At 38.3% G+C, this 23,617-nt stretch overlaps 1 protein-coding gene across 1 annotated transcript; it reads right to left on the reverse strand.

Annotated features, from left to right (window-relative positions):
• Nucleotides 1-10,300: 10,300 nt before the first annotated feature.
• On the reverse strand, nt 10,301-22,941 carry ZNF684 (zinc finger protein 684). The gene is made up of 5 exons (XM_008065496.2): nt 22,712-22,941; nt 20,908-20,946; nt 15,654-15,780; nt 15,257-15,352; nt 10,301-11,291 (listed from the first exon to the last, which is right to left on the reverse strand). The coding sequence occupies exons 2-5, from the start codon at nt 20,920-20,922 to the stop codon at nt 10,393-10,395; spliced, it is 1,137 nt and encodes a 378-aa protein (XP_008063687.1). The 5' UTR covers nt 20,923-20,946; nt 22,712-22,941; the 3' UTR covers nt 10,301-10,392.
• Between the last annotated feature and the right edge of the window lie 676 nt (nt 22,942-23,617).

Genomic DNA, 23,617 nt, shown 5'->3' on the forward strand with positions numbered 1-23,617 from the left:
ATTTATCCACTCATTGGTTGATGAACATTTGGATTAATTCACCTTTTTAGTTATTATAAACACTGCTGCTATTGACATGTGTGTACCGTTTTTGTATGAATATATGTTCTCATTAATCTTGGGTATAGGCCGGGTGCGGTGGCTCAAGCCTGTAATCCCAGCACTTTGGGAGGCCAAGGCAAGAGCCTGTGGGTTCAAGCCCAGCCTGGGCAACATGGTGAGAACTTGTTTCTGTAATAAATAAAAATAAAATAAATGAAAAAATCTTGGGTATACCTAGGAGTGGAATTGGTGGGTCATTTGGTAACTTTCTACATAAATTTTTGAGGAACTGCTAAAGTGTTTTCCAATGGTTGCAGCACTTTGCAATTCCACCGGGAATATATGAATTACAATCACCACCACCACTTGTTACCGTCTTTTTGATTATTGCTATACTAGTGAATCTGAAGTGGTACTCACTGTTTTTATTATCATCCATTTTGAGTTAATTTTTGTATACAGTGTAAAGTGTGGATTAAGGTTCATGTTTTTTGTGTATGGATGTCTAGTTGTTCTAGCACTAATATGTGAATCTAAAAGAAGTCAAATTCATAGAAGTAGAGAGTGAAATGGTGGTTGTGGGGAAGGAATGGTGAGATGCTGTTTGAAGGATACTTTTCAGTTAGTTAGGAAAAATATGTTTTTTGTGCTCTATTCCAATGTATGGTGACCATAGTTAATAATAATAATATATATTTTTTAATTGCTAAGAGAGTACCTTTTTTTTCATTCTTTTTTTTATTTTGTTTTGTGAGAAAGCAGGATTTATTGGGAGGACAGAAAAACTCCCACAGTGGGAGGGGATCTAAAGGGTTGCCCAAGAGAGTACATTTCAAATGTCTTACCACAAAAAATGATAAATGTGGTGCTGAATATGTTAATTAGCTTGATTCAATCATTCCACTTTGTATATAGATATCACATTTTATCCCACAAATATATACAATTGTGATTTGTCATCCAAAAAAAATCCTGTTGAGATTTTTAAGGGTATTGCATTAAGTCTATAGATAGGCCAGTTGTGCTGGTTCGTGCCTGTAATCCCAGCACTCTGGGAGGCTGAGGCAGAAGGATCAATTGAACCCAGGAGTTTGAGACCAGCCTGGGCAACATAGTGAGACCTCGTCTCTACAAAAAAATTTAAAGAATTAGCTGGGCATGGTGGCAAGTACCTGTAGTCCCAGCAACTTGGAATGCTGAGATGGGAGGATCACTTGAGGCCAGGAGGTCGAGGCTGCAGTAAGCCAGGAGAGTGCCACTGTACGCCAGCCTTGGTGACAGAGTGAGATCCTGTCTCCAAAAAAAAAAAATTGGTTTCCAATCATTCATTGCCAATGTATAGAAATTGCCAGTAGTGGGAATCTGCCCAGGGAGGGGGACACACCTCATCAACAAGGGACCTGCATAATGACATTTGAATACCTAACCCTGAATTGTACCCCATACCTTTAAAATAAAACAATTAAAAGAGAAAAAAAAGAAATACAATAGATATTTGTATATTGATCTTGTATCCTACAACTTGCTGAACATACTAGCTCTAGGAGCTTTTTAGCAGATTCCTTGGGATATACACACACTAGGGGTGCCAAAAAATGTATACACATATTAAGAGATGTTTGCTGTAATCAGAAGTGTTTGGACACTGATGGTAACCACTTCGAGCACCTCTTGTAATTGCAGAACAAACGTGACTTGTATTCATCTTATTGAGTATTACAGTTTTAATACAGTTTTTTTCCCTTTCTTAAAATGTATATACTTTTTTTGGTCTCTCTCTCTCTCTCTCTCTCTCTCTCTCTCTCTGTGTGAGTGTGTGTGTGTGTGTGTGTGTGTGTGTGTGTGTGTGTGTGTGTGTGTGTGTGTACATATATATGAGGGGGGAATTCCCCAAAATCCAGAATTATCTTTTGGAGGGCAGGCCTCTTGTAGTATATTTGAAATTTGAAATTTGTTCCTCTGGATCAAATGGTTAACCAAAGTTTTTAGATTTACTCTTTTTAAACATTTATTATTTATTTATTTATTTTTGAGTTGGAGTCTCACTCTGTCGCCCAGACTGGAATGCAGTGGTCACTCCCAGCCACCGCAGCCTCGACCTGCCGGGCTCCGGCGATCTTTCCGCCTCAGCCTTCCAAGTAACTGGAACTACAGGCGCGCACTACCACGCCGGCTAATTTTTTGAATTATTGTAGAGATGAGGTCTCGCCAAGTTGCCCAGGCGGGTCTCTAAGCCGCGGGCTCAGGCAATCCACTCACCTCAGCCTCCCAAAGCGCAGGATTACAGGCTGAGCCACCGAGCCAGGCTTATTATTATTATTTTTAACCAAAGTTTTTTATCTGGAAGTTTTGAGAAGGTTACATCACGATTTGCAGAAAAATGTCCCGAGTTGTGGCAAACAGGTGAGTGGTCCTTCCACCATGACAACGCACCTGCCCACACCGAAAACAGTATGACCCTTTTGCCCCACCCTCCCTATTCATCCGATCTCGCCTCAGGTGTCTTTTTGTTTGTTTGTTTCCTCGAATGAAAACATTTCTCAAAGGGAAATGTTTTGCCAATGTGGGAGAGGTGAAACAAAAAATGGCAGAAACACTAAAGACATAAAAATTGACAAGTTCAAAAACTGTTTTGAGCAGTGGAGAAAGCATCTCAATTGGTGTATTGAATCAAATGGAGAGTACTTTGACAGTGACAGAAGTTTAAACATGTAAGAATAAATACACAAATTTAAAATTAATTTTAATACATTTTAAATTAAATTTTCATAAATTTCGGGTTTTGAGGGTCCCTCCTCATATATAGGTATACATTGTATTTTGAAAAGTACATACATTGTAATGCATACACAATGTATTGTACATGTATTATACATGAAGCGAAAAAGTAATGCATTACAAAACATTTAGAAAATATGAATATGTAAAAGAATAAAATTTAAAAATTATATATTATCCTGCTAGCCTTACAACCCTAAATAATAATTATTTACATTTTGATAAATGACTCACCAGAACTGTGTGGGTCTCTGTGTCTGTGTACATATTTTTTTAAAGGAGAAGGGAAGGATCATGCTATATGTATATATATAATATATATATAACATATATTAGTGTACTTTTTTCACCTCAAATATATAAATGAAACCTCTTTTCATAATAATATTTCCTTTTTTTAGGAGATGGTCATGACTTTATTCACTTTTAAATAAATCAGCTTTTTCAAATTATTAATTGTACATTTCAGTAAAATCTCAAGAGATTATTTTTTTAAGAAATATTTTAGGTTGGGCTCAATGGCTCAGCCTGTAATCCCAGCACTTTGGGAGACCGAGGTGAGTGGATTGCCTGAGCCCCAGGGTTCAAGACCTGCCCGGGCAACTTGGGGAGACCTTGTCTGTACAATAAATCAAAAAATTAGCTGGGCGTTGTAGCACACACCTGTAGTTCCAGCTACTTGGAAGACTGAGGCGGAAGGATTGCTGGAGCCCAGCAGGTTGACGCTGGGGTGGCCGTGAGCGTGCTTCTGCCCTCTAGCCTGGGCAACAGAGTAAGACTCTAACTCCAAAAAAAAAAAAAAAAAAAGATTTTTAAATTGTATTCAAATTATAAAATTTGTGCTAATAGAAATTTTGGTTTATTTTCTTTTTTAAATAGAGGCAAGCAATCCTTCCACCTCATCCTCCCAAAGTGCTGGGATTTCAGGCATGAGCCACTGCACCTGGCCAAAACTTTTTTCTTTTTTTGAGTTGCTGTCTAATTTCATTGCCCAGCCTGGAGTGCACAGGTACAATCATAGCTCACTGCAGCCTTTAACTCTTGGGCTCAAGTAATAACTCCCTCATCAGCCTCCTGAGTAACTGAGATTACAGGCACACACCACCACACCCAGCTACTTTTTTTATTTTTTGTAAAGATGAAGTCTCACTATGTTGCCCAGGCTAGTCTCAAACTTTTGGGCTCAAGCAATCCTCCTGCCTCAGCCTCTCAAAGTGCTGGGACTACAGGTATGAGCCACCATGCTTGGCTCAGCTGAAATGTTTGATAATGTAGGTCTACAGTATCATTTTAAAAGAACTACTTAGCATCGTACCCTTTAACAAAACGATTTATAAAAATCAGCACCCTATTAATGGATATTTAGACCATTGTCAGTATTTTGATATTATAAGTAATAAGTTATGTAAAAACGTTACTTTTAATCTCTCCCTCTTTTTTCTTTTAAAAAAAATTTTAGTCAGATGCAGTGGTTCACTCCTGTAATCCCGGGCTGAGGCAGGAGGATTGCTTGAGCCTAGGAGTTCTTGACCAGACTGGGCAACATAGTGAGACCTCGTCTCTACAAAAAATAAAAAAAATTAGCCAGGCATGGTGGCATGTGCCTGTAGTTCCAGCTACTTGGGAAGCTGAGGCAAAAGGATCACTTGAACCCAGGAGGTCGAGGCTGTGGTGAGCCATGAATGTATCACTGCACTCCAGCCTGGGAGACAAATGAGACCCTGACTCAAAAAAATAAAACAACAAAATAGTTATTGAATGCTTAGTGTGTGTCATATATTGTTTTGAATGCCTTACGTATATTTACTATTTAGTTCTCACAGAAATCCTGAGTTGTGGGTACTATTACTGTCATCATTTTGCAGATAATAAACCTGGGGTACAGAGTAGTTAGGCAGCTTTCTCAGGATCACATCATTAGTAAGAGCAGTAACAGAACTTGCACCCAGGATGCTTAGCTCCAGAGACCAGGCTTTTAATCTTTATATTCATCCATTTTTATTTTTTTGGATAAATTTCTATGAGAAAGTAAATCAGTAGATCAGAAACTTATAAGTCATAATAACTCAACAGGGCAGAAATGTACACATCTACCCAAGAGAGAACATTCTTATACAACTTTCCTATGATCATATCAAAATCTAAGTGTACATGTTGGTGCTTCCAGAACATGGACTTCCCTGATTTCTTTGAAAGGTCGTTCTTCTATTAGTGGCCTTTTCTATAGCTGACAAATGCATACTTATGTCCAGGTCTGGAAAGGCAGGGAACCCCCATCCCAAGTCTAGTTTTCATAGATCTCATTTTGGGTTTTTTTCCCCATGAGCAGTAGAAAATGACCAATTTCTGGGTAAGACACCCATTCATCCCCTTATTTATTCACATTCTACTTTGTTTTCCAGTGAATTTGCAGTGACTCTCAAGATTCCATATACTATGATGGAAAAGCAATAATAGATAAGAATATAAACAGGAAAAATGTCCATTGATATGTTAGTTGAACAGAAAGTTAGAAAGCTGACATGGAGGCCATCAGACCTGCACAGTTTATAAGGTTGGAATGCAAATCTGTATTTACTCTTGCCGGTCTCAGAAAAAGGATGCCCAATCAAATGATTGTCCTTGTCTGGAAGAACAAGTTATAACAATTCCATAGACAAAGATTTTTTCTGGCACTGAAAAGGAAAGAAATTTTTTTGATGTTTATATAGGAAATGTATCATAGATGCAATAGCAGTTTTCTTATGATCATATTTTACAGTATTACTTTGTATAAGCAGAATATGTGAGGCAAAAGCAGTGCTCAGTGAACTTATATTTTTTTCTGTCTCCCAATTATCCTGTCTCCCTTTCCCTCACCTTCCCTCTCCCACTCCCTATGTGTTTGCATGTATGTGTACTTATATGTGTGTGTGCAAGTCAAGTGAAAAAAGGTGTTTCAAAGAGAAAGGAGTGACACATTAGGTCCCATACTGTTGATAATTAAGACTGACAACTTGTCATTGGATATAGCAATTAGAATTTTATTGGTGACCTTGACAAGAACAGTTTCAATGGCGTGGTGTGTGGAAAGCCTATTTGGAGTAGGTTTAAGAGACCATGGCCCACTCATACTTCCTGATTTCAAAACTTACTACACAGCTACAGTAATTAAAACTGTGTATTTGTATAAAGGCAAACATATAGATCAATGAAATAGAATATTTTCTAAAAATTCTTGCTCCAGAGAGCAAAATGATTTTTGACAAGGGTGCCACAAACATTCTATGGTGAATGGGCAAATCTGGAAATCCACATGTAAAAGCACGAAGTTGGACACTTACCTAACACTAGGTACACAAATGAACTCTAAATCGATTAAAAACCTAAACATAAGACCTAAAACTAGGAAACATTTAGAAAAAAATAGGGTAAAAGCTTCATGACATTGGACTTGGCAGTGATTTCTCGGAGGTGATACTAAAGGCACAGGAAACAACAACAAAAATAGACAAATTGGAAATTTTAAAAATGTGTACACCAAATGACACTATCAGCAGAGTTAAAAGGTAACCCACAGATTGGAAGAAAATATTTGCAAATCGTTAATCTGATAAGGGATTACTATCCAGAATATATAGAGAACTCTTGAAATTCAAAACAAACAACACGGTTAAAAAATGGGCAAATGACTTGAATAAACATTTTTCCAAAGAAGACATACAAGTGGCTAATAAGTACATGAAAACATGCTCAACATCAGTAATCTTTAGAAAAGGCAAACCAAAACTACAAAATACCATCTCGCACCCATTAGGATGACTACCATCAAAGAAACAGAAAATAACAAATGTTGAGGTTAAATTCACCTGTACTTGAAGTTGGAGAAAAATTGGAACGCTTGTGCACTGTTAGCAGGAATGGAAAATGGTGCAATTGCTATGGAAAACAGTATGGTTATTCCTCAAAATATTACAAATAGGATTACCATATGGTTCAGCAACTCTTCTGGTTATATACCCAAAAGAATTAAAAAGCAGTGTTTAAAAGAGATATTGCTTCTCTCCTTCATCTGAGAAACTCCAGACTGTACTTAAGACAACAGGAAGAGGACACCCTTTAGAAGGGTGTAGAAGGCTGTTGCCATTGTAGTGTGATATATTTGCAAGAGCTGCTTTGTAGATCAGGGTGGTAATAAGTGTACAATGGTCTGTTCTAGCTCATTGGAAATAAAGTGCTTTCAGTATGCAGAGGAAATTATAAAAGGATTATGTGTCGGAAAAAATTATAACAGAACATTGTTTATTCCTCATCATAGGTGAATTTAACCCATTATAGTTAATGTTATTGGTGTGCTCTTATTTCTGCCTTTATTTTTGCTATTTACCAGACTTTTAAGTGCAACGTTCATCTTTTCTGTGCTTCTGCTCTCTGTTGGATTTATTGTTCTCTCTCTCTCTCTCTCTCTTTTTTAAAGAAACAGGGTCTCACTCTGTCACAGCACAGGTCAGAGTGCAGTGGCGTGATCATAGCAGCTCACTGCAGCCTCAAACTCCTGGACACAAATGATCCTCGCACTTCAGCCTCCTGAGTAGCAGAGACTATAGATGTGTGCCACTGTGCTAATTTTTTATTTTTTGTAGAGCTGGGGTCTCACACTGTTGTCCAGGCTAGTCTTGAGCTCCTGACCTCAAGCAATCCTCCTGCCTCAGCCTTCCAAATTGTTGGGATTACAAGTGTGATCCACTGTACCTGACCACATTTTTGAAAACAAAGTGGTTTTCATCATTCCCCTTTTCAAATTTGGAAGTTACATATTCTACTTCTATGTTTTTCTAGTTAATTTTAATTTTTTTTTTTATATCTTCGCTCATTAAAGCCTAAGCTTTATCCTTTTCCAGAACACAAGGACTCCTAAATGCAGATTTCCAGTTTTTTCATTATAATTTTGGTATTGAGTTTGAAAGATTAGCATATATAAATCAGAAAAAATATACATTTTCATTGGGGGAAAATGCCAATTTGTCAATTATGTATAAATAAAAAATAAAGAGGGTGTTTTTGAGTGATCTTTTTATAGGGTAAAAATAATCTCAAGGTAATGATATACTCTTAGAGATGTGAAAAATCAAGGGATTTCTCACTTAGCTTGTGCCTGGCTATTTCAACTAGAGCATACAAATAGGCTAGGGAGTTCTGGGAATCCAAGATGCATGGGTGGAACTGGGCATACATTTTGGTTTTCTTCTTGCCAAAATCTCATGCAGTCTAAGAGAATGAGGTTAGTGACAGAAAGATAGCAGTGGATAGTTGTCTAGTACTTAAAATACATTTTTATTCTGCTGTATTTCTTCTTCCACCTAAGAAAGGGAGCAAGCACATTTATGAAACCCAGATTACGTAACCCTGATATATTACAATGGAAATTTCCGGGCTCCATCTTATTTCCAATGAGATGGAGCACACTACTGAACACTCTGGCCACCTTGACACAGCTACTCTTTCAAGGGCATCTCACACCATGCTGACAACAGTGGAGCCTTATTCCTCTTCCTGTTACCTGTGAAGTCTGGAGTTTCTCAGCTGAGGGTTATGGGCAGGGGAAGGAGAGATAGAGTGAGAAGCAGTAAGCCAGACAGAATGAGGACTTCATGCAGGCAATGGCAAACTGTTGAGCTGAAAAAAGGCAAGTCCTATGACTATAAATATCAAGATTTTCCTGTGTGGCTGGTAATCTGTTTCTGATGATAACACTAAGAAAAGAAGGTTCTAGTAACTTTTGGAATTACTCCCTACATGAAATTAGCACATAACTTGCTAAAATAACTCAGAAAGACAAGAGTTAACTTAGGTCTGTATATTCCAACACACTCAAAAAAGCACTAACATTCATTTATAGTTATTACTCAACACTACTCTTCCAAAAATGGCTAATGAAAAAACACAATGCAACATAGCTTCAACTGAGCTTACACTTCTAAGCAAAGAGCTTCATTTCTGAATTTAGGTTCAAGCTCAGTTGTATCACCACTCAAGAAGAGGAATAAGTTTTTTGACATTACCAAGGAATCTTGTGGACAGCAAGAAAAACTTTAGCTTAAAGAATGGCTGGTTAATTCTTTTAAGGGAAATATGTCACATTCCTATGTGAAGATGCTAAGCAGAAAACTTTGCTCTTTTCAAACAACTTGATTAATGATGCCTGTGATATTCATATGAAGAATTCCAGGCACCCCTAGGAGCTAAACCTGTATTGATTTCTTAAAAAACAACAAAATTCAGCTGGGTGAGTCTGTAATCTCAGCTTCTCAGAAGGCCAAGGCAGGAGGATCGCCTGAGCCCAGGAGTTTGAAGTTACAGTGAGCTACGATCACACCACTGCAGTCCAGCCTCAGTGACAAGAGTGGGACACTGTCTCTACAAAACAATGAAATTCTCTAAACTCTTTCTCCAAAAGTTGCCAAGTGTCATGACATCATACTTTATTAAAATCAAATACAGGTGATACCCCAGCTATTACCACCTAAGCTATGCTCACATCTTATGTAGATACACGATTAAAAAAGAACAGGAATATTTGAAGTGAAAATGTTTTATTGCAATAGTACTTAAATACTTTTTTTCTTCAACAATGCATACAGTAATAGAGAACACAATTGCCTTTTTCTCCGTAACCAGTATCTTGTTAAATTTTTTGTTCAGGTGTTTACATATATAGGATAACATCTTCCTAAAAATTTTAATAAGAAGTCTTCACTTCTATACTTAACAGACTCACATTCAGTAACTCTGTCATGCCCATTAAAAGTGTCAGCGAATGGATGAAAATATTACTGAAATTCATACTACAATATAAACCACATTCTCTCACTTGATTAAATTATACATATATTATTATTAGGATTGGAAGAAAAAGTAGTGATATTTACTATAGAAATTCTTAATATATATAATTTAATATAACACAAGCATATATTTTATACTCACACGTGCATAATTGTATTAATTATACAAATTAAAAATCAAGAACGGTAAATGTTTTCACTGATTCCTGATTAATTTATGCTTATTTCCAAGTTTTGTGCTGTATTATTTATAGTTCGTTTTTTGTGATTTTTTTTCTATAAAAATTTTATTATCACTTCTAGAGCATGATTGGCATTGATTGTTTTTTTGTTTTGAGACAGGGTCTCACTCTGCTGCCCAGGCTGGAGTGCAGTGGCACGATCCCAGCTCACTGCAGCCTTGACCTCCTGGGTTCAGGCAATCCTTCCACCTCAGCTTTCTGATTAGCTGGGACTACAGGTACAAGCCATCACACCTAGCTAAATTTTTTATTGTTTTGTGGGGACGAGGTCCCGCTTTGTTGCCCAAGCTGGTCTCAAACCTGGGCTCAAGCGATTCTACCACCTTGGCCTCCCAAAATGCTGAGATTACAGGCATGAGTCACCGCACTCGGCTAGCATTGATTTTTATGGGAATCTTACTTTTCCAAATTCATTCAAATTGTGGACTTCTCCTCACCATGAATTCTCCGTGATTTAGTAAGATTTACCTAATATTTAAGGCCTTCTCATATTTATAAAGTGAATATTATGTATGAATTTTCTGATGAACAATAAGATTTGACTTCTGGGAAAATGCTTTCCCACATTTGTTACATTCATAGGGCTTCTCTCCTGTATGAGTTATCTGATGCCGAAGGAGATGAGACTTCTTGATGAAGGCTTTGCCACATTCAATACATCCGTAAGGTTTCTCTCCCGTATGAATTCTTTGATGTGTGACAAGCACAGATGTGTTGCCAAAGGCTTTGCCACATATGATACATCGGTAAGGTTTCTCTCCTGTATGAAATCTAGAATGCTTATAAAGGGATGAACTATACCTGAAGGTTTTCCCACATTCCTTACATTCAAATGAGTTTTCAAGTGTATGGGATTTCACATGTTGATTAAATGAGGAGTTCCAAGTGAATGTTTTCCCACACTGACTGCATTCATAAGGCTTCTCTCCAGTGTGAAGTCTCTGGTGGACCACAAGCTGGGCTTTATGCATAAAAGCTTTCCCACAATCACTGCACACAAAGGGTCTCTCTCCATTATGAATTTTCTGATGAGTTGCAAGGTGTGCCTTCCTGCTATAGGCTTTCCCACAGTCACTGCATTCAAAAAGTTTTTTTCTTGTATGATTTTTTGCATGTCTAGTGAAATGAAACTTCTTTTTGAAGGCTTTCCCACATTCACTGCATTCATAAGCGTTTTCTCCAATATAACTTCTCTCATAATTAAGCAAGTCTAAGTTAGGTTGCAAACTCTTGCCATATGATTTACACGATCTTTTTCTTGTAGGATTAAGACTTGTGCTAGTATTATAACGGTGGGTTCTCTCCATAGTCATTATTTTATTGAACGTGAACAAAACTGACGTCAAAAAATTGTCTTTGCTTTCCTGATGCTTCTCCGGTTCATCAATTAGTGGGCAGTCTGCTTCTAAAAAGGAATACAATAAAACATTACTAGTTATTTTTCCCCCACCAACACTTTACAGAGAAAAACATCCATGATTTCAAACCTAGTCTCTCATTCTGAAACAAATTTGTAATCCCTTTGCTCCCCCTAAGCTTTAAGAATAAAACTGCTAAAGAGGAAATGGGAGCAGATGAATAACGAGAACAGATGGTGTAACTTGTGACCTGTGGAAAGACAGGAAAACAGGCACCAGGTACAGTGAGGAGGGTACAAAGGAGTCAAAAGTTTGTACAAAGGTGTCGGGTTAGTTCACAGAATGAAGAGAGCCCTTCGCGGAGATCTGACTCATGGACAGGGCAAGCAGAGAATAGGAGACAGGGAGTTAAGGGAAAACAGCAGAGAACAGACCAGGTTTGGAAGAGGTAGCAAGAGGCAGAGTCTTCACTACATACTTCCCAGATCAGCCTGGTAGGATATTTCCCTATTTCTCTCATTCATGTCTTTTTCCTTTTAATCACCTGGTACAATGTCACTTTCCTTTAGAAACATTCTTGTATCTCCAGTCCTCTAACTCCATCCAAACCACAGTTGAAGCTTGTCTGTAGAGATGGTTCCGGCTCTACTGACAGCTGGAATTCATTCGAACATGTACTTGTAAGCCCAGGAACACAAATGTCCAGCAAGTCATCCAAGGGCAAGTTATCCTTAGCCTAAGCACAGATTCTGTCTATTTGCTCTTATTTTTTTAAAAATTCTAAGTGGGTTTCTGTATATGATAACTATTTGTCATATTTGTATTTGACAAGTATTTTTTACATCCTCCTTCAATCTGTCTAGCAAACTGGTCTTTAGAAAGTTGCTTTGCTCCTAAAGTCACATTTTTTCATCCCTATCCTCAAAACACTATAAATCCCAAACGTGTTGCTCTATTAAAAAAAAAAATTGGGGGGAGGAGGCTATAATTCCCCACTTTTGAGTTTCCCTCCATGTAGCATGTTAGTATAATACTCCTAGCTACTTGCTCTACGCCTTGTCCTTCCCTGCAGAGTAGTAGGCTATAGCCATCAGTACACATTTCTTTTTCTTTTTATTATCTGAGTCAGTTCTCATTTTGGTGCCCAAGCTGGAGTGCCATGGCATGATTATGTCTCACCAGAGCCACCAACTCCTGGGTCCAAGCAATCCTTCCTCCTTAGCCTCCTGAGTAGCTGGGGCTACAGGTGCATACCACCATGCCCACTAATATTTGTTTATTTTTTGTAGAGGCAAGGCCTTAGTATGTTGCCCAGGCTGGTCTTGAACTCCTGGGCTCAAGTAAGCCTCCCACCTCAGCCTCCCAAAGTGTTGGGATTACAGGCGTGAGCTACCATGCCCGGCCTGTACATATTTCTTTACAGTGTGGTTCTGTCTATGGGAATTTGCTTCCTTCTTTACCTCTACCAACAATAATCGACTAAAAAATTCAGGTAAACAGACTGGTAAACAAAATTATGCAAGATGTGAATTCAATCATAGGATCTCAGCATGCATTCCACCAGTCTTCACCAAATCCTTCTACTCCGTGGATTCTAAACTCATAAATTCGATCTTTTGCTCATGTTCCTTCCCCACCTTAACTTGCCCTCCCTCACTGCCTCCATCCTATCTAGTACTTAGATATTCTTTAGGGAGAAGCCACTGTTTGATGACCTCAATACAAAGAATTCTCTAACTTCTGCATACCTTAAACTTTAAGCTCCATTTTCTTTGAATTTTTAAGATAGTCACTACAGCTGTCTGTACCATTCACTTTGACAATTAACTGGACCAAAACTGCACTACTAATATGCATTGATAAATGTTTATTTCATACTCCCTTGTCAAATTTTAAAATCTTTTAATATGACTATGTTTTGTTGTTCCAGTCACCATTTTCAACACTTAGAAAATGATAAAGGGACCCTGAATTGTACCCCACATATTCAAAATAAATAAATAAAAATAAAAATAAAATGATAATGGGTTTTTTGATTCCTTTGAAGCTTCTCAGGAAATACTTTTAAAAGCCTTGTTGAATGGAAGAGTAAGAAATGTCTCCAACATTGCAATGACAAGGATACTGGAATTAAAAAAAAAGAAACATACTCCCACAATGTCTGGTTCTATAATAATGAATTAATGAAATGTTCATTGAATGTCATTATGTACTCAGTACTGGAATAAAAGAAAAAATCATATAGATCTGCTCTTCAGGGCACTATCATGAAAAAAACAAGCCTTTATAGCAAGGGTTTAAAAAAAATCCAAGACAGTAGATGTCAAGTTTTCATGATACAGTCATAGTAGAATTGCTTGGGAGTTAAAGAAGACAGAGATTAATTCAGAATAGTTACCTTGAAAGAAGAAACACTGAACTCTGACTTAATAGCATGCTGGTTTTAGTTAGGTGGTGCAGACCAGAATCAAAAAGATTGATGCAAAGAGGAAAACTGTATATAGTGGACATTAAAGAGTTCAAGTCCCATGGAATAGGGAGAAGATAGATAATTCTGGATAAGCAAAATGAGAACACGTTATAGGGTACATTAAAAACCAAATAAATATCACAATATAGGTTATAAAGGAGCAGAATATACTTGTCAGAAGAGTGACAAAAAAATTGAGTAATTTGGATAAATCTTGGAGAAACATCTAAAATAAACTAGAAAACAGAAAGGAATTGGTAAAATAGTAATATTAACAGTCCAGATAAGGTACCAGAAAGTAAAATTCCGCTAGCTACTCAGAAGGCTGAGGCAGGAGGATCACTTGAGCCCAGGAGTTCAAGACTGCAGTGAGCCATGATCACACCACTGTACTTCAGCCTGGGTGACAGAGTGAGACCCCGTCTCTAAAAAAAAATTCATTGGCCAGGTGTGGTGGCTCAAGCCTGTAATCCCACTACTTTAGGAGGCTGAGGTAAGAGGAATGCCTAAGCCCACAGGTTTGAGAACAGCCTTGGGCAACTTGGCAAGACCTCATCTCTACAATAAATCAAAAAATTAGCCAGGCGTGAGAGCGCACACCTGTAGTTGTGGCTACTTAGAAGGCTGAGGAGCAAGGATCGCCTGAGCCCAGCAGGTTGACGCTGGGGTGGCTGTGAGCGTGCTATTACACTCCAGCCTGGGTGACGGAGTGAGACTCTAACTTAAAAAATAATTTAGTTTATTTCAGCAGAAGTTGGAGTCACAGGAATCTTAAATACACTCAATTGGTACCAATCATTTGAAACATACTACTTTTATGATCTCTGAAGAAAAGAAAAATTTTATTTTGAATCAGTCTTGCATAAACTAACAGCTAAAATCACAAGCCATAAGAAAAGGATAAAGTTTTTTTTTTTAAAGGACAATAATGAGAGCACAATGTTCCTGAAAGTTTTGGGGCAAAAAATTAATATATCCTGAACATAAATTATCTGTAAACTATTTGAAGGGTTTTGCACATATTAGCTCATATAATCTTTATAGGAAATGTGAGGTAAGGATCAGTATTATTCCTATATTATAAAGAAAATAGTGCTACAAAATAATTTGCCCAAGGTTAGCCAGTGATTGGTAAAGTAATGCTTCCAGTCCACACAATCTGACTACATTATTAGGACGAACTATATAAAAAAAGATCTATGTTGAGAAAGGAAGAAGAGAAGAAAAATGAGGGTTTTAGGAATTAAGAGAGCAGAAACAAAGCAAGAACTCAGATGCAACAGGCGATGCCGGAGCCTGGATAGAAAGGAGAGGGACATCCCCCCAACAGCAGCTGAGTGACAAGAATAAGCACCTATGTGGGGAGAGTGAGTGTGAAGGCGTGTTGCAGAGCTGACGATGTTATGCCAGGTGTACCCAGCCACCAACAAAGGAGTGGCTTTTAAAAGGTGCCTCCAAGAAGCATTTCGAAAGGTGTCTGTCCCTCACTGACTAACTGAGATCCCAACTCCTAACACTGCCATCCGATTTCCTCTCACTTACCTGGATGGCTCCAATGTGGGTTTTCTTCCTCCACCAGCCATGGCTTTTGTCCTTGCTCCACCTTTAAGGTCACTTCTGTCTTGGCAACTGGACTTCCTGTTGGTGGGAATAAAACAAAGAAGTGGGATGGAGTGCTAGGAAGACAACTGCCTCACAACTCGGGTCAGCCTCCTTGAATCTCAGGACCTTTAAAGGATGACAAGTAGGCTTTAGAACAGAATAGTCTCTTCTCCATTTGAGAAGTGGAAGCATAAAAAAAATAAAATCCCTCTGAAAGGGATTAAGAATCTCTGACCACTAAAATCTGAAGCTTATTAATGCTTCAGAATGCTGTGACGCTTTCACAAATCTTAAAGGAAGGGTATTAGCATATTCCAAGTTACCACCACGGTCTTACCCACTGAGACAAGGTTTCTATAGTTCTCCAACATCACATCCCAATACAGGGTTCTCTCAGCACCACCAAGCAGCTGCCACTCCTCTGGGGTGAAGTCCACAGCCACATCCTGGAATGTCACTGATTCCTGTAATAGCACATTCATCTTCAAACTGAAGTGTGCATCATTAGGAGACCTGCAAAAGAATCAAGGTGGCCCCTTATTATCATAGAATGTTCATTTCTGAGCTTGTAGAAAGTTAACTATTACAAACCTGATTAAGAAATATGCTTTGTAATGGCAACAAAAATCATATTAAAAATGCCCAACTAGTGCCAGAACAGTTCAATGGGGGAAAGAAAAGTCTTTTCAATGAATGGTGTGGAGGCAAATGAATACCCACACACAAAAGAATGAAACTGGACTCCCTACCTACCTCACTCCATATACAGAAAGGAACTAAAATGGATCAGAGGCCTAAATGTAGGAAATAAAGCTATCAAACTATTAGAAGATGATATAGGAGAAAAATATTTTTGACCTTGGATTAGGTGGTGGTTTCTTAAATATGATATGAAAAGTGAAAGTGACAAAAGAAAAAATAAATTTGAATTCACCAAAATTAAAAACTTTCATGCTTCATAGGACCATTGAGAAAGTGAAAAGAACACCCACAGAATAGAAGAAATATAGTTTTAAGTCATATATCTGATAAGAGGTTTGTATCTAGAATACATAGATAACTTAAAATCAACAACAAAAAGACAACCTGATTTAAAAATGGGCAGAGGATTTAAACAGATATTCTAAAAAAAAAGTATATATATATATACTTTTGAATTTTAAGTTGAAACATAGTCACACCTATTCATTTATTCCACCTGCAAGGCTGAGTTAGTTGCCACAGAGGCAGTTTATAGTCTTCAAATCTAAAATAGACAGTTCTATATTGTCACTTTCACTTTTCATATCAGGAAAAGATATTCAACATCATTAGTCATTAGTGGAATGCAAATCAAAACTGTAATGTGATACCACTTCATACCCATGAGGACAGTTAAAATCTAAGGCAAACAATGACAAGAGTTGGTGAGGATGTGGAGAAACTGGAACTCTTGTACATGGCTGGTGGAAGTGCAGAATGGTGAGAGAACTGTGGAAAATATTTCGGCAGTTCCTCAAAATGTCAAACATAGAATTACCACATGACCTAGCAATTCCACTCCTAGGTATATACCCAAGAGAATTCAAAACATATATCCACATAAGAAGCCATGGACAAATATTCTTAGCAGAATTATTCATAGAAGTCAAAAAAGTAGAAATAATCTAGCATCCATGAACTGACAAATGGATAAAGAAAATGTGGTATACCAGCCAGGTGTGGTGGCTGAAGCCTGTAATCTCAGCACTTTGGGAGACTGAGGCAGGAGAACCACTTTAGGCCAGGAGTTCATGATCAGCCTGGACAACAGAGTGAGATCCAGTCTTTATTAAAAAATGATAAAAAATAAACAAAATAAAAATAAAATGTGGTATATTCATCCATAGAATATAACTTGGCAATAAAAAAGGAATAAAGTACTGCTACATCTAAAACATGGATGAACCTTGAAAATATTATACTGGGTGAAAGAAACCAGTCACAAAAGATTATATGTTGCATGGCTCCGTTTGTATGAAATGTTCAGAATAAAAGAGTTATAGAAACAAAAGGAAGGTTAAGGGTGGGAGAAGGGAAGAATGGAGAGTGACTGCTAATGGGCATGGAGTTTCTTTTTGGGGTGATGAACATGTTCTGAAACTAGTGTTGATAGCTATATAACTCTGAATATATTAAAAACCACTGAATTGTATACACTTTAATTGAGTCATTTTTGTGGTATGTGAATTGTGTTTCAATAAAGCTAGTTAAAAATATCACATATATTCTTGCCAGGTGTAGTGGCTCATGCCTGTAATCCCAGCACTTTGGGAGGTGGAGGCGAGAGAATTGCGTGAGCCCAGGGAGTTGAGACCAGCCTGGACAAAATGGCAAGACCTCATCTCTACAATAAATAAAAAATACACAAATATAGCCAAGCATGGTGGTACGTACCTGTAGTTCCAGCTACTTGGAAGGCCGAGGCGGAAGGATTGCCTGAGCCCAGCAGGTCAAGGCTGTGGTAGCCATAAGCGTGCCACTATACTCCAGCCTGAACGACAAAGCAAGACTTTGACTCAAAATAAAAATTAAAAAGTTTTTTAAAATCACATATATTCTTTATATGTGATATACTAGTAATATCAAAAGGAATACAATTATTAATCCCTCCCAGAGATCGTACAATCTATTAGATTACAAAGTAAAAATAAGTGCAATAAGATGTTACTTAAACTGTAAGGTTTACATGTCAGACTCATATAAGCAAAATAAAATAGAAACACATGGATTTTTTTTTACATAATAAAATACATTCTTTCAATTATGAAGTCAACATCATGTTTAATGTATAAATATCAAAAACACTGTAGGCATGTGGCTACATATCTACCACAAAAGACATAGTTAAGAGCATGCAGAGTAAGGATCAGAAAAGTACAACCCATGGAATGGCCTCCTATTTTTGTAAATAAAATGTTATTGAAACATCACACTTATTCATTTACCCCAGCTGCAAGGTTGAAGTAGTTGTCACAGAGGCAGTTTATAGTCTTTAAATCTAAAATAGATAGTTCTATACTGGGAAATGTATTAAAAATTGCCTAAACTGGTTTGTTAAAGAGAGTAAAATACATAATTAATTGACAGATATAAGAAAAAGGTAGGAGGAAAAAAGTTCCCAACTTAGGAAAATAATCTCCACAAGCTAAACATTCCTTAACTTGATTAAAAACAAAAAACCCAAAACAAAAAAACAACTACCTACCAGAATATAGGAAGAAATGGTGAAACATTGGAAGTGTTCCCATTAAAATTAGGACAAAAAAGACTGCTGGCTAGCAATTACAGATGACATGAAATGTGAACATGCCTGGCTGGTATACCACATTTTCATGTTCACATTTTCGAACAACCTGGGTTTGAACTGCTCAAGTCTACTTATACTCAAATTTTTTTTAAGTAACTACAGTTGGCCCTCTTTGGCAGGTTCTGTATCTGCAACCAAATGCAGATCAAAAATACAGAGTTCTCACAATGCAAAACCCACATATATGGAGGGCCAACTTTTCCTATCATTGGGTTCCACAGGGTAGATTTGGTTATCTGCAGAGGTCCTGGAACCAATCCCCCATGAATACAAGGGATAACTGTATATTCAAAATCGTAGTTACTAGAAGTCCTGGCCATTGCAATAAGACAAGAAAAACATGGGGGATGATATATTAAACAGGAAGGGACAAAACTCCATTTGAAAAGTATGTAACTGTCTACCTAGGATATCTAACTCTTGGACATAATAAGAGTTCTGTAAGTTGGCTGGATACAAAGTCAATACAGAGAAGTCCATTCTTTTCTATACATCAAAATAGTCAATTAGAAAATATAATGAAAAAAGAACATTACCTGAGCCCACGGGTTTGAGACCCGCCTGGGCAACTTGGCGAGACCTCATCTCTACAATAAATAAAAAATCAGCCGGGTGTGGTAGCACACGCCTGTAGTTCCAGCTACTTGGAAGGCTGAGGCGGAAGGATCGCCAGAGCCCAGCAGGTTGAGGCTGCAGTGGCAGGGAGCGGCCACTGCACTCCAGTCTGGGTGACAGAGTGAGACTCCAACTCAAAAAAAAAAAAAAAAAAAAAAAAGAAAGAAAAAAGATCTATCTCATTCTCAATAGCAACTTAAACCATATGAGGGGTGACTCAAAACAATCCGGAATTATATTTTGGAGGGTGGGCCTCTTGTAGTACATTCAGAATTTGTTCCTCCAAATCAAATGGTCAACCAAAGTTTTTTATCTGGAAGCTCCAAGAAGGTTGTGTCACAATTTGTAGACAAAACATCCTGAGTTATGGCAAACAGGTGATTGGTTCTTCCACCATGACAATGCACTGCTTACACTACACTGAGTGTTCAGCAGTTTTTGATCAAAATTAGCATGACTCCTGTGCTGCATCCTCCCTATTTGCCCGATCTTGCCCTGAGTGACTTTTTTTGTTTCCCCAAATGAAAAAAGTCCTCAAAGAGAAATGTTTTGCCGATGTGGAAGAAATGAAACAAAAAAACAGCAGAAGCACCAAAGGCATCAAAATCAACTAGTTCAAAAACTGTTAGAAGCAGTAGAAAAAGCATTTCAATAGGTATAGTGCATTAAACAGAAAGTACTTTAAAAGCGACTGAAGTTTAAACATGTAAGAATAAATACACAATTTTTTTATAGATTCCAAGTTTTTTTGGGTTCCATCTCATATGTAAGAATATTATAAATATATTTATATACACTATAAAAAGAAATGTACAAGAGTTATACCATAAGACTATAATGGACCTATGAGGAAAACTGAATATATAGGACTTATGATTGAAGAGTTATGAATTCTCCCCAAATTAATCTAGAAGTTTAAGGTAATTACAATAAAAATACCTCCCACACTGCTTTATGGATCTTGATAATATTCCTTAAATTCAACGACCTTAAAATGTATGTAGAAGAGAAAATGCTCAAGATAGCTAAAGACTCTGGAAAACATACAAGGTTTACTTATGAATCCAGGTGAGCATTAAAAAGGGTTATGTACCTTGGCTTATAAACTGAGTTAATTTAGTGTTAGTTGGCATTATGTTCTCTGCTTACTTTAGGGAATACTCTTAAGAAAATCATAGGAAACTTGAAGTTATATTTATCAAAGAGTGTTGTTGTGAATGTTATTTCTAACATCTATATAAAAACCCATTAGAAAATATTTTCTTCAGAGAAATGTATCAGGAAAAAATTTTATCTGGGGAATTATTGAGCTTTATCCTCACGGATAATGCCAATACTTTAAAACTCACTGGCTATCCATAAACTATGATTACCAGGAAGACTGAGTAAACATTTGCAGCTCAAATTTATTCCAGCTATACTTCTGCTGAAAAATTGAGGGAGAAAATAATTAAAATTTATATTTAAAAAATTTTTATTTCAACTATGTGCAAACCTTATGACTTGGATATCAGATTATCAATCTTCTAAATTTCTCTTTGGACCTGATCTTCTATTCAATTTTCATTTTCCCTGACTATACATTTTCTTGTTAGCGTATAGGTTTTTGGGAGATTTAAATGGCTGAATGAATACATGGATGACTTACCTGGAAGTTGACCATTTTCTGTAGCTCTTAAACGGAAAGCTGCTAGGTGTGGTGCCTCATGCCTGTAATTCCAGCACTTTGGGAGGTGGAGATGAGAGGATTGCCTGAGCCCAGGGGTTCGAGACCAGCTTGGGCAACTTGGCGAGACCTCGGATCTACAATAAGTACAAATAAATAAATAAATAAGTAAATATTAGACAGGCATTATGGCGCTTGTGCATCTGTAGTTCCAGCTACTTAGAAGGCTGAGGCGGAAGGATTGCCTGAGTCCAGCAGGTCCAGGCTCAGTGGCTGTGAGCATGCCACTGCGCCCCAGCCTGGGAGACAGAGTGAGACTCCAACTCAAACAAACAAACCTGCAAACAGAAATCTATGAAAGTAGAAATGCGGACGAAAATAAAGACCTGAGACACCAGGACTGCAATGTGTTAAAACCCTGGCTCTAGGCCGGGATGGGTGACAGCCTGTAATCCCAGCACTTTGGGAGGCTGAGGCAAGTGGATTGCCTGAGCCCATGGGTTCGAGACCAGACCAGACAACTTGGTGAGCCCTGGTCTTTAAAATTAGTCAAAAATTAGCTGGACATGGTAGCACACGCCTGTAGTTCCGGCTACTTGGAAGGCTGAGGCAGAAGGATCGTCAGAGCCCATCAAGTCGATGCTGGGGTGGCTGTGAGTGTGCTACTGCATTCAAGCCTGGGCGACAGAGGCTCCAGCTCAGAAAAAAAAAAAAAAAAAAGAACCCTGGTTCTATCAGACAGTTCCTACCCTGAAGCCTCAGTAGCCACCTAGTGGGAGAATGGTACTTCTAGCAAGTCAGAAAAATTAATATGTGATTCTCTGGTTTCTGCTCTGAAGCTGGATATGAGATCTCAAATTAGGTTGGGCTTTCTTGTGATGGTTGGATTTAGGGACTCTGGGAACACTTGGGTTTTAGTTTTGTTTTAAAGCTGGATCCTTCAGTTTAGACTCCAAATCTGTTTTTCTTTCTCTGGGAACTCATAGTCTCCCATGAGCTTAGTCTGAGTTTTTTGAGGTTTTAACCACTGCTGGGGCTCTAGAAAGGCTAAATGGGTAAGAGGGACTCACAACTTCATTTACAGTCTTCACTGGAAGATCTGCAAATACACAGAGACCCTAACAAATGACCACAAATCTAAATTTATTCATCATTCATTGCTCAAATATTGCAAAAGGAGAATAAAACCAACTCTGTTTTATGCAGGTGTGCAATACTGTTTAAAAAAAAATTTTTTTTGGAGAAAACGTATCTAGGCATGAATCTCAGCTCTTCCGCTTACTAAACTGTGTGAGTCCAGACTTGTAATTTCACCTTTTTCAGCTTCAGCTAATTCATATGCAAAACGGTTACTTTGCATTCACTTCAAATGACTGTTGTGAGGAAAGCCTAAGAATGCACAACCGTTTCTCTAAAATTCTGTCTTTCTGGATTCCTTGAAATGGCTTACAACTTTCTGTAGCAGTCTCCGGTCCGGCCAGCTAATGCTCTTGGAACCAGGGAAGGTACAGTTAGGTGCACAGACGCCTACACAGTGACCTTTACCTACAAGGACAGAAATGCAAATTGAGCCTCTCTCAGTCCCACCACAGCTCTGGGAATCTATCCAGTGCCAGCCGGAGTCCTATTCTTGCTGTCTCTCACCTACTCCAGAGTTAAACAGGACCCACATAGCCAAGCCTGGAGTCACCGCAGTTGGAGGGTCTAAAGTTTTATCTCCGGTCGGGTAGATCCACAAGCCGGTCCCCGCCTTTCCCTTACGTCCCCCGAGTCCGGCAAAGCCCACCTGCCACTCTGTCACTGCCTCGCTCTCAGCTCCGGCTCTAAGCCTGGGATCGGGTTACAGCATCGTCCAGAGACTGGGGACAGCCCTCGCCCTCAATTCACGCGGCGCAGGTCTGAAGATTGCAGGATACCGGCTCGCGTCCTACTGCGCGTGTGCGGAAGTAACTGCCCACCTAGTCTGTCCGGGCTCCTCCGGGGTGTAGCCCGCCCATCCGAGACCACATTTCCCATAAGGCCTTTGGCGCGCGGTTCCGGAAGGCGTCAGACGCTTCTTCCTCTTCCCCGAGAGATGCTTGGGCACGTAGCTCTATGGCTGGCCTGGTAGTCGCGATCATATTTACGTTATTTTCATTTAAAAAGAGACACTAGAATTTTTAAATACTGGAAAGCCAAATTCAGCAGTACGCTAAAATAATAACTTACCCTTACTCCGTAGGTTTTCTTGTAACAATGCACCCGCTTAAGTCAGGGAAATGAAGAGGACCCGACAAAGACTGAGAAGGAACAGTCGGTGAGGCAGATGGAAAAGTAGAACATTTTGGCAGTGCAAAACCAAGGGGAGAAAATGTTTCAAGGTGGAGGGAGTAATCAATCCACTGTGTCAGACGCTGCTGATAGGTCAAGTCAGATGAAAACTAAGCATTTAGCAATATTTAGGTCACTAGTGGTGTTGAAACTTGTCATTTTGGTGGAGTGGTGGAAGTTTGACGGTGTGATGGGAGTTTGGTAAGAGGTGGAGGAAAGAATGGGAGTAGAGGAAGTGGAGAAAGCAAATGTAGACAAAACTTTTAAGAAGTTTTGTTTTTAAGATAAGCAGAAAAAGTATCATTGGTTAGTGATTTTGGGTCTAGAAAAATAATTTTTTTAATTTAAAGGTGGAAGAACTTATACTAAGTTTGTATGCTAA

The sequence above is a fragment of the Carlito syrichta genome, unplaced genomic scaffold (genome assembly GCF_000164805.1).
Source record: "Carlito syrichta isolate Samal-C Ts95f unplaced genomic scaffold, Tarsius_syrichta-2.0.1 Scaffold308579, whole genome shotgun sequence".
NCBI lineage: Eukaryota > Metazoa > Chordata > Mammalia > Primates > Tarsiidae > Carlito > Carlito syrichta.